Raw genomic sequence first — 12,353 nt, 5'->3', positions numbered from 1 at the left:
CTGGAATCAAGATTGCCAGGAGAAATATCAATAAGCTCAGATATGCAGATGACACCACCCTTATGGCAGAAAGTGAAGAGGAACTAAAAGGCCTCTTAAAGAGAATGAAAGAGGAGAGTGAAAAAGTTGGCTTAAAGCTCAACATTCAGAAAACGAAGATCATGGCATCTGGTCCCATCACTTCATGGGAAATAGATGGGCAAACAGTGGAAATAGTGTCAGACTTTATTTTTTTGGACTCAAAAATCACTGCAGATGATGACTGCAGCCATGAAATTAAAAGATGCTTCCTCCTTGAAAGAAAAGTTATTACCAACCTAGATAGCATATTCAAAAGCAGAGACATTACTTTGCCAACAAAGGTCCATCTAGTCAAGGCTATCATTTTTCCTGTGGTCATGTATGGATATGAGAGTTGGACTGTGAAGAAAGCTGAGTGCCGAAGAATTGATGCTTTTGAACTGTGGTATTGGAGAAGACTCTTGAGAGTCCCTTGGACTGCAAGGAGATCCAACCAGTCCATTCTAAAGGAGATCAGCCCTGGGTGTTCTTTGGAAGGAATGATGCTAAAGCTGGAAACTCCAGTACTTTGGCCACCTCATGCGAAGAGTTGCCTCATTGGAAAAGACTCTGATGCTGGGAGGGGTTGGGGGCAGGAGCAGAAGGGGACGACAGAGGATGAGATGGCTGGATGGCATCACCAACTCGATGGACATAAGTCTGAGTGAACTGCGGGAGATGGTGATGGACAGGGAGGCCTGGAGTGCTGTGATTCATGGGGTTGCAAAGAGTCAGACACGACTGAGCGACTGAACTGAACTGAGATCAAATCCCTGTGAACTGACTCTTCGTTGGATATCAGTTCATGAAAGATGAATCAGAGAAAAACTAAATCAGTGATCTGAAAGCTACTCTCTGGCCATGACTCTATAGAAATTTCTATGTCCTGGGGGCCAGAATGATTTAGAAGGGTTATAATATGCACAGGCACCTTTTTGCTTCTCTTTCAATAAACCTCACAAATCCACTTCTTCTCTGGTAGAATAAAGAATATACATATTGAAACTTGTTTTTTCTTTTGTTTCTTGACTTATTTATATAATGAAAAATTTCATGGCAAAATATATTGACATAACCAGAGACAATCTACTTTCTTTCAATCTTTATTTTTTTTCTTTTGCCTTATTTACTGTATATCTTGAATTACTTGGGAAATAGCTGATGCAGAGTAAGTGTACAATGAATATTTGTTAAGCAAATAACAAATATTCATGTAGCACTTATAAGCCAGGTTTTCACAAATGTTACTCTGATTCTCCTTGCAGTAACCTTCCAAGATAGGCACTATTTCATCTGCCCCCTACACGCACACACACACACACACACACACTTTTTTTGGACAAGAAATGAACTCATGGAAGAGCTAAGTAATTTGTCCAAAGAAAGTGAGCAAATGTGATCCAAACTCAAGAAGGCTAATTCCAGAGTCTGTGCCTTGTAATTTTTTTATTCTGCTGATAGTCATTAAGCATGCACCATATGTCAAGCACAAAAGATTCCGTGATGAGTGTGATATTACTTTGCCCTCAAGAAGCTCTCTCTATCAGAAAGACAGACACATAACAAATGATTACAAGTGCAATATGGTAGATTCTATGATAGAAAATATAAATGAGGTTTGTTAGGACACAAAGGTTGTGATAAACTTTACTCTGGATGAGGGATAATTGAGGGGAATCTGAGAGTGGAGTGTGCTTCAGCTGAGACTTAAATTTTTTTTTTTTTTATAAATGTAGAACTACATTGTAGGTGAAAGAAACAGCTTATGCCACAGGTAAATTCTTATATTTATGAATATAGTGAAACATAATTGAGTCGTGGGGCTGGAAGTGTAGCCAAAGCCTGCATAAGAGAAAAAAAATTTTTATTTTATTCTAAGGCAATCAAAATCCATTGAAGAAACAAACAAGGGAGAAAGAAGAATAGATATGCATTTAAGTAATGTTTTTCCTAGCTGTATAGGATTGACATAAAAGTTAGTTTGAAGAAGGTAAGTTAAGAGACTACTGAAATAGCAGATTAAATATATGAGGGCTTAAATGGGTCAGAAATTCTAGAATAAAGGGGACACCGACTCAAAAGATAATTAAAGGTAGAATTGGCAGGGCTTTCACTGTCAAATCAACTGAATATTGGTGAAGAGGAGTTGTGTAATGAAAAGGTACAATTCTTCTTTTTATCTATTTTGGTTTGAATTAATTAACATAATATACATGTTACCCCTGGTTTTCTTTTTCTTTAAATTATTTTCATTCTTTTTGCAAGCTTTTTACTTGCAATTTCACTGCTCCTTGAGACTCCATGTTTTAGCCTCTTTTATTGTACTTTTATGTTTATTTATATCCAAATGCCCTTTTGTTTTTAAGATGCCTTACTTCTATGTTAGACTGAAATGTTGTATACATGTATATGTGTGTGTGTGTTAATATATAATATATATATATTATACTTCTAAATAATACTTCTAGGTGTCTTTTACTGAAAATCAAATGTTTTATGTATTCTGTTTTTTTACTTTATCAAATAAGTATCCTATTTATATAACTAATATGTTTGATGGCTCAGTTGAGAGTACATCTTTTACAAGTTCTTTTTATGAATCTTTAGCATTTTAGACGCTGAGATATGACTCTATAAATAACACTTTGGGGAAAGAAGAGGACAGAATTTTAGCAGTGAAAGCTGGCATTACTTATTCAGAAACCTCTCTTTGAAGTCAAATATTTCTACTTTTAAATTAAGTATTTTTATTAAAAATGATAAGTTTTGCTCTTTATAGCTAGATGTGACCAAAGCATAATTCTTTTGAGTCAGGAAATAGTTGATATTAATTGAATGATAGCATTCAATTAAAGTATGAATTAGTATGAATTCAATAAAGTATGAATTCAATTCTCTCAGAGACTTATACAACAATCCTACATAATTTGTGCATTTTTATATATTACGGATCTTAAGAGAATTTCAAGTTAAGTGAGCCATTTTTATTCCATTAGATATATATGTACATATTTATATATATTGCACAGATATAGAGATAGACTGACAGATTATTGATATGTAGATAGGTTGGTAGATAAAACTTTTATTAAAACAATACTGACAGACATACAGATGGCTAACAAACACATGAAAAGATGCTCAACATCACTCATTATCAGAGAAATGCAAATCAAAACCACTATGAGGTACCATTTCACACCAGTCAGAATGGCTGCGATCCAAAAGTCTACAAATAATAAATGCTGGAGAGGGTGTGGAGAAAAGGGAACCCTCTTACACTGTTGGTGGGAATGCAAACTAGTACAGCCACTATGGAGAACAGTGTGGAGATTCCTTAAAAAACTGGAAATAGAACTGCCTTATGATCCAGCAATCCCACTGCTGGGCATACACACTGAGGAAACCAGAAGGGAAAGAGACACGTGTACCCCAATGTTCATCGCAGCACTGTTTATAATAGCCAGGACATGGAAGCAACCTAGATGCCCATCAGCAGATGAATGGATAAGAAAGCTGTGGTACATATACACAATGGAGTATTACTCAGCCATTAAAAAGAATACATTTGAATCAGTTCTAATGAGGTGGATGAAACTGGAGCCTATTATACAGAGTGAAGTAAGCCAGAAGGAAAAACACCAATACAGTATACTAACGCATATATATGGAATTTAGAAAGATGGTAACAATAACCCTGTGTACGAGACAGCAAAAGAGACACTGATGTATAGAACAGTCTTATGGACTCTGTGGGAGAGGGAGAGGGTGGGAAGATTTGGGAGAATGGCATTGAAACATGTAAAATATCATGTAAGAAACGAGTTGCCAGTCCAGGTTCGATGCACGATACTGGATGCTTGGGGCTAGTGCACTGGGACGACCCAGAGGGATGGTATGGGGAGGGAGGAGGGAGGAGGGTTCAGGATGGGGAACACATGTATACCTGTGGCGGATTCATTTTGATATGTGGCAAAACTAATACAATTATGTAAAGTTTAAAAATAAAATAAAATTAGGAAAAAAAAGAGACACTTTAGTTCTTCTTCAGTGTTTCTGCCATAAGGGTGGTATCATCTGCATATCTGAGGTTATTGATATTTCTCCTGGCAATCTTGATTCCAGCTTGTGTTTCATCCAGTCCAGCATTTCTCATGATGTATTCTGCATATAAGTTAAATAAACAGGGTGACAATAAAAAAAAAAAAAAACAATACTGACAATGCCTAGCAAAATGCTATAGAGATAGGTGGTGCTCAGTAGCTGTTGGTAAAATAAATAAATATATAGGTGAAGTGATATGAGGTCACTCACATTTAGAGATGCAGTAATTTCAAAGGAAAAAGTTGCTACTTTACTTTTTTTTACAAATGTTTTGCATCATCAGTCTCTTAGGATCCAATAGTCCAACCAGCTTCAGGGAGCATTCATCGCTTCAGGCAGCCCTAGTACTAAATGAAGTAAAACTGGAGTCTTCACTTCCGAGTATATACAGGGATACAAAGGATCATGACTTACATTTGCCTGGACTCTTCTTTCCCCTTTATAGTGAAAATAAGGATAAAATAGTATCTTTTATTGTCATCACAAATATATCAACTTAATTTGTTGATGTCGTAGTAATTCTGCCCAAAGCATTCTACTGTTGTTTTTACATAATGCTTGATAATGCATTGATTTACCAACCCAATGAATAATAACAATTTACGAAAGAAAAAAAAACATACAGATTAGTTTCTCACCAATAAGATCTTTTATAAAAAGAACATTTGAAAATAAATTTTCCTATTTTGAAAGGTTCTTTACTTTCTGTATGTGTTTGCTGCCTTTGTGTATCTTTTGGTTTCTTGATACAGGCTTTTCTTCCCTCTAATGATTTCAATTGCTCTTTATAGCATAACAGCACTGCCCATGCTCTTCCGTAAACGTTCCAACCATTTGAGTGTTACCAGGAGAACTCTGCTAAGTATACTTTGTCAGTGATTGACATATTATTGCTATATGCATCAGCTTCAGTAACCCTGCCTACCAATTATGAAATGTTCAGTATCAAAGATTATCAACTGAAATATCAAAAAATGAAATCATACGATTTTATAGAACTTTAATTTTTAAACTAGATTTTTATAAAATCATAAAGTTTTCACATTCCTAAGAAAAAAGTTATTTATCCATGCATTCACTTCTTGACATTTAGAGGGGAGGATCTACTCTCTACCAGGAAGATAAACATCAAGATTTGAAGATGCATGAGTTCAGTTATGAGAAATGTGATAGGTAGGTAATAGAGATATGTACTGACCATATAGGAATATGATAATAAAAGCAGGAACAGGTACCTCTGTATAGAAAAGTCAGGAAAGGTTTCAAAGAAAAAACAATTTTTGAGCCAAGATTCAAAAGTGTGTAGTGAATGAGGAAAAACCCTAACATGAAGCTCAAACTACAGGGATATCAAATTTTATGCTGTAAAATTTTAAAGTAAATTTTTTAAAAAGTGAAGAGAAAAAACTTAGGGCAAAAATAAAACATGTTTTAATTCAAATATATCCAAATCTAGACAAACACAATATATCAACTACAAATTTTTATGTTCGTCACTTAAAGAACTGATTATTCTTTCAAGTCTTGAATCAACTGACATCTTTGTTAACATAAAAAGCACATTTTGGGTATTATTTCTGCCTGTTTGACAATGGTACAAATCCTTCCTGGTTTTATTAAGAATGAGGTTAGTGATGGGTAAAATTGCTGAATTACTAGCATTGAAAATGAGCTATTTTTTCCACTTTAGTGAGGCAGTTATTATCTACTCTTCTGCCAGTTACATCACACTTTATTTTAATGGATGTACTTCTAAGAGTCACAATAATAGTGAGTCATCATAAAAAGCTTGTCTTTTTTCTTCCCTTACTCATTATGATAGCATGAGTTTGCATTTTTATCAGTGGAAATGTACAATGCCTTTTCTTACAGTGATAAGAACAATGGCAAATTAAGTAGGCAAAGTGTGGAATCTTTTCTGTGCTGGAGAAATCCCTTTTGGAGAAATGTATATCCATGGAAACTTTGTAATATACTTGATTAATCTATGAGCTGATACCAGATTGGCATGAGTTATGCAAACATTATAACATTTTTTTATTTTGCCCGATGTTGTCTAGATTCCAAAATTAGAGCATATATATCATATGTTTCTTTTCAGGGATGAATGAGATTTTTTTTAAAAAGTTAGGTGTGATTTAGTAAGTTACCCATAGTAACTTATGACATACCTAGTATAAAGGAGGGCGTGAGTACTGATTTTGGTTGATCCACCTGTGAACCCAAAATTGTATTTTTATTCTTGCAGCCAATCTATATTTGAATTTAATTTTTTAAGTATTAATACCAATTTCATGAATTGTTTCATGTGAATTTATGTATGGTGTTCTGGCCAGAATTCTTTATTGCATTTATTTGTATAATTGGATTTCTTCCTGATCATTATGATGATCCATCCTTTTATCTAACCCTTCAGTCTATAGACACCAACACTTGGGAAGAAAGAAAGTCAGATTTAAAATCCAACTCCACTAGTTACAAAATATGAAACACAGTAAATAATGGAAACAAAATCTTGGAATAATTTAAGACAGGCTTTATGTAAGTTACAGAAAACAGGGGGCAGTAAAATTGATGCATTGACACTAACATACCGAACTAGTGTAACAATTATAGTTCTGTTTCATAATAGCACATAAGTGCTGAAGTAGAAGCTTATACCTCTAAACTAAATTTATGTATCCTTGTACTGTTTATGTGTTTATGTTGTGTCATCTCCCACAAGAAAATATATTTAGAGATGATAGGCCTGGATTTTTTTAAACCAAATAGATACACATTAAGTATAAAGTGTTTGCCCCAGAAAATAATAATTTTTTAAAAAATGTGTTGAAATATATTTATTTACTGTTTTTCTACTCCCAACATTTTGCATTTATCTTTCTCAACATACCAAGTTAACTTACTGACTTTATTCTTTCAGCCTGACAGTTAGCAGCAAGTATCAGAAACTCAAATTGCTATGGTTCCAGGCAGGTTTGGTGTGAAACATTAGTGAGTGATGGGAACAGGGACCAACTGAAAAGTGTATGTCCCAACTAAGACGGGTGGCCACTACTTTGTCCAGCAAGCCACTGCCATGCTGGAATGTGAATCCAGTGTTGCCGGATCTTCAAAATTTCAAACATAAGCAGGATTCTTGATTTTTTTTGTAGGCGTTAACTAGCTCAAAACCTTAAAATCATTGAGTGGGTCAAATAAATGGGTCTCTGGATCACAGCTTGTCATATGCGCCTCTAGGCAGAGATGTGATTCTGTAGTAATGATCAAAGTGCCCTTCAGTAAGGATCTTGTCACTGATCAAGTTCCCATGTCCTTTGCTCTTTCACTGTTTAATCAGTACTTCCTATTTCTCAGTGTGTCAAAAGAAACTCATAGAATATCCCCATTATATGTCGATAGATAGAAAGATCTGCCATAGTTGCAAACAGTTTTTACACAAAGAAATGTTATTTGTACCCGTGCATTCCTTTCTCTCTGTGGTCTTCAATGACAGTTTTAATTCTCTCCATGCATGCTAAGTCGCTTCAGTCGTGTCTGACTCTTTTCAACCCCATGGACTGCAGCCTGCCAGGCTCCTCTCTCCATGGCGTTGTTCTCCAGGCCAGAATACTGGAGTGGGTTGGCGTGCCCCCCTCCAGGGGATCTTCCTGACCCAGGGATTGAACCCGAGGTTCTTATGTCTCCTGAACTGAGTAGGCGGGTTTCTTACCACTAGCACCACCTGGGAAACCTAGGTGATGACAACAAAAGATAATACTTTTATTATTTCCTCCAGCATAATGTTATTAATAACCTTAAATAAAACTTGATTATGCACAACTTCTTATTATAGAATTATGATTCTCTGAACTTAAAGGAAAGAATATGGATTATTTACTTTCTATACTCCCTCTTGAGAAAGTAAAGTACACATTTGTTCATTGTTCTAACCCCAGGTCCTAGGACATTCTCAGGCAAATAGAAGGTTGAATAAAATTAATTTGTTAATGGAAGTTTTATTTTGTTTTATTCATTCATTCATTAAGTAAACTTTTCCTTAGCATAAACTATGCATCAAGCATGTTAATAAATATCATGTGATAAATGACTAGAGCTGGAAGCGCATTCTGCTTAGGAAAATATTACACTGGTCTTTAATTTAATGAGGTATAATTTAAATTTTTTCAGGTACCTTTTCAAATGCCTTTTTTAGATATTCAGTTATACCTTTATTGAAGTATAATTGAAAAAATTATAAGATATTTAAAGCATACACAGTGATAATTGGTATACTTATACACTGTGAAAGGATTCCTCCCATCTAGTTAATTAACACACCTAATGGAATATTAGGTGTAAATATTAGGTTTACCCAAAAATATTTGGGTAAACTCTGGGAGTTGGTGATGGACAGGATGGCCTGGCATGCTGTGATTCATGGGGTCGCAAGGAGTTGGACACAACTGAGCGACTGAACTGAACTGAAGTGAATGGAATATAATCTACATTTTAAAGTACAAACCTAGATTTTGGCTTCAATTCTCTGTAGGACATTTGAGAGGTTATCAATTTTTTGTCTTAATTCTCCTTCCCAGAGAAGTGTAATAAAATCAAGTCATGTTTTATATACATATGTGTGTGTGTGTGTGTGTGTGTGTGTGTGTGTATATATATATATACAACTTCCCTAGTGGCTCAGTTGGTAAAGAATCTGCTTGCAATGCAAGAGACCAGAGTTTGATCCCTGGGTCAGGAAGATCCACTGGAGAAGGAAATACCCATTCCAGTATTCTGGCCTGGAAAATTCCATGGATAGAGGAGCCTTTCAGGCTACAGTCCAAGGGGTCACAAGAGTTGGACATGACTTAGCAACTAAACCATATATATATATATATATATATATATATATATATATATATGTGTGTGTGTGTGTGTGTGTGTGTGTGTGTGTGTGTGCAAATATATGACTGCCACTTTATTAACTTTGACCCTATATACCAAATAGACTTGGGGGAAAAAAGCCAAACACTGCAAGTATACTAGCAAGAAGAAAAAAAAAATCACAAGTCAAGATCTCATGAATTAGCTTTAATATAAATTTATTCTTGGTTTAAAGGTTTAGAATTTAATCACTTAAAACTATTTAACTCCATGTTTAAAAAGAAAAACTTTAGTGCTTCTATTTGATTAATAATAATAATTCACCTTTGCTCACTTGACTATACTTTAGTAAGACAAAGTTTTTATTACTGAAATCCCATATCAAAAACAGCACTTGCTAGTCATGTAAATTATCAAAAGTACAGTGAAATCCCAGCTTCAAAGGTGTTCAAATAGATGTATTCTTGGAGAGTCATCTGTCTACATTCTATTTTTTGATGGTAAGATTTTTAGCAGTATGCCAAATGCTTCATATCAATCAAACAATCATATATTTCTGTCAGATCCCATCCCATAGTAACAGCAGGGATGGATCACCAAAGTTAGTAGCAGTTTCAACCATCCAGTTCAGTCAGGATCACCTATGCTAACTTAACTGGAGAAGGCAATGGCATAACTAAAATCAAAAGTAGCCTGATGTGTGATGATGGAGATATGCTAGCATAATATGGCCTGTTTATATTGGTTTTATGTAATGATTATACTCTTAAATTAGACTCTAGATCTGCCACCAAATCAGAAGGTCAACTTGAACACAGGAATGTCTTTCTGTAACATGAAAATCTGGCTTATAAACAACAATATTAATATATTTCTTTTTCATCAAGGATTTTCATTTTCTCTTTGAGAGTCATCCTTGTCATACAGGGTATGAGTTGCCTCGTTAACATTTGTTGCTTTTTAAGGGTGGTAAACAGAATACTGGCTCCTGAAGATACCTGTATCTTAATCCTCAGAATTTGTGGATATGTTAAGTTATGTGACAAAGAAGAATTAAGGTTGAAGATGGAATTACAGCTGCTAAGTAACTGACCTTTTGACAGGGAGATAATCCTGGATTCTGTGGATTAGTCCAATGTAATCACAAGGGTCCATAAAAGTGAAAGGGGGATCAGAAGAGAAAATCAGCAAGATGGCAGAGTGAGAAAAAGTTTAACTAGAAGAAGGAGGCCACGATCCAGTGAAAGTGGGCAGCCTCTAGAACTGCTGGAGGCAAGAGAATGGATCCTCCCCTATAGCCTGGAGAAAGGAATGGCACCTGCTAACACCCAGCAAGACCCATTCAGTATTTCTGACCTATACAACTGCAAGATACTAAGTTTGTGGTCATTTGTTACAACAGTCAAGCAAAGCAATATACCGAGGAAACAATTTTTTTCAGAAGTCTCTTTCACTGAAATTGCACTGATAAAATGAAAGTTAAAAATTTCACAATTCTCTTAAGGCATTGTCTATTCATTCATTCATTTTCAGGAGGTAATCCGTAGCAGCCAGGTCGACATTTCAAGATGCAGCCAGGAAATGGAAAGAAATGAACCAGAAATTTCCGAAGCACACAAAATTGATGTTCTTGGAACAGAAATGGTAACTACTTAGAAAAAACACTTTCCACACAGTTTCCAGAACTGTGTGGACATTCTGATCTTGTTATAAACAATTGCTTTTATATTCCTTTATGTATTTAATACCAATACACATCAGTGTCTCTTTCCCAACTTTGAAGTCTTTGAAATATAAAATGAGCACCCTGAAAATATAAGGGTACTTTAGATGTCCATTCATATATGTTCTGTTATAGCATGAGCTCATGCATTAAAATAAATGATCAGTGTTTAATTTGCATCTCTCTATGTGTACTGAAGTCTTGGATGAAAATCACTCTGCAATGTAGAATACGCTTTACCGTCTGAGCCACCAGGGAAGTCCAAGAATACATGTACAATCCTGAAATGACCTGATTTCTTAAAAACAATTATTTATTTAAAATTATCTTTAAACATAGGTCTCTCATCTTGAAAAACACACTGAGGAAATAAACCAAGCTTCTAAGCTCCATCAATATGTTCAAGAAACAGGTAAGAATCTGATATTATTTGATCTGAATATACCTTTTTACTGTTGATGCGTCTGTGTTTGAATAGAGAACTTCTAAAGTACAAGCCTTCCCACTAAATAAAGTTAGTAACTATTACTCATGATTCTAATGGAGATAGGGCAGTATTTCTATATATAATTAGGTTCTGTCTATGCTAAGAGCTGCAATAAGCTTCTAAAATAGTTCATTGCCCTTCAACCTTATGATGTATCCAAAAGCCTAGAAGGTGATAAGCCAGTCACCTCTGAATTGTTTTTGCCTTAGGGATCTAGAATAAACTTGATGTTTATCAAGCTCCTTGGGAACAGAAAAGTTCTCTAGATTGTATTACTTTTAATGATAGATTCAAGCATGTTTAAGTCTAATTCTCCAACCTCCAGATATGAGATTAGATTCCAGGCAAACTTGTGCGGATCTGCATAAAATGGGTACAGAGTGTCTTGCCTGTAAAAGGGGAATGAGTTTTGCTATTCCTAAGTGCTAGAAGGGAAGATTTAAGCCAACTGTGACCCAAATGTTACTTAACTATATCTGAATTTTGTTTTATTGTAGTTTTGCTTAAGGAAGTAGATCCTTTTCTATTCTTCTGCTGTTCTTTTCTTGTTTTATAACTTTTATTATTATTTGAGCACAACAGTAAAACATGCTTGTAGAAAATTTGGAAAATATATGCAATTAAAATAAATAACAGCTTCATAACTTATGACTTTCCATCCAGTAACCACCATTATTTTTCTTCCTATATTTCTTGACAATTACTAACTTACCTAATGAAGTAGTGCCATATGTATACACTTATATCCTGAATACTTTTACTTAACTTACATTATAAGAAGTTTTCCATAGTATTATAATGACTTCTCAAACATCATGTTTATTAGTTACATAATATCCATGGTGTTCTTTTGTGTTTATAGTCATAGATACACCTGAAGATGAAGAGATTCCAAAGGTTTCGACTAAGTTTTTAAAAGAACAATTTGAAAAGTCTGTCCAGGAAAAGGTCCTTTATTCTGACAAAGAATTGACCCCAGCCAAGCAGATTCAGGTAAGATAATGTCTCTGCACAGAGACATGTTAAGTATAAAACCACATGTAAACACATAACATTTTCAAATTATTGAATGAAGAGGTTTTCCAATAGCAAAAAAAATATCCTGAACCAGTACTT

General features: G+C 34.8%; 1 protein-coding gene across 3 annotated transcripts in view; it reads left to right on the top strand.

Annotated features, from left to right (window-relative positions):
• The window catches only part of XIRP2 (xin actin binding repeat containing 2), a 79,787-nt gene that overhangs the window by 48,784 nt on the left and 18,650 nt on the right, over nt 1–12,353 (top strand). For 2 of the 3 annotated variants that reach the window (XM_027558680.1, XM_027558660.1), the window contains 3 exons: nt 10,561–10,671; nt 11,090–11,162; nt 12,100–12,230. In XM_027558680.1, the coding sequence (XP_027414481.1) occupies nt 10,561–10,671; nt 11,090–11,162; nt 12,100–12,230 (315 nt within the window). The remainder of the gene's footprint in view (nt 1–10,560; nt 10,672–11,089; nt 11,163–12,099; nt 12,231–12,353) is intronic. The other variant, XM_027558669.1, reaches the window with a different exon arrangement.

This window comes from Bos indicus x Bos taurus, chromosome 2 (genome assembly GCF_003369695.1).
Source record: "Bos indicus x Bos taurus breed Angus x Brahman F1 hybrid chromosome 2, Bos_hybrid_MaternalHap_v2.0, whole genome shotgun sequence".
In the NCBI taxonomy this organism is placed as follows: Eukaryota; Metazoa; Chordata; class Mammalia; order Artiodactyla; family Bovidae; genus Bos; species Bos indicus x Bos taurus.
This window is presented reverse-complemented; position numbering and strand designations above follow the sequence as displayed.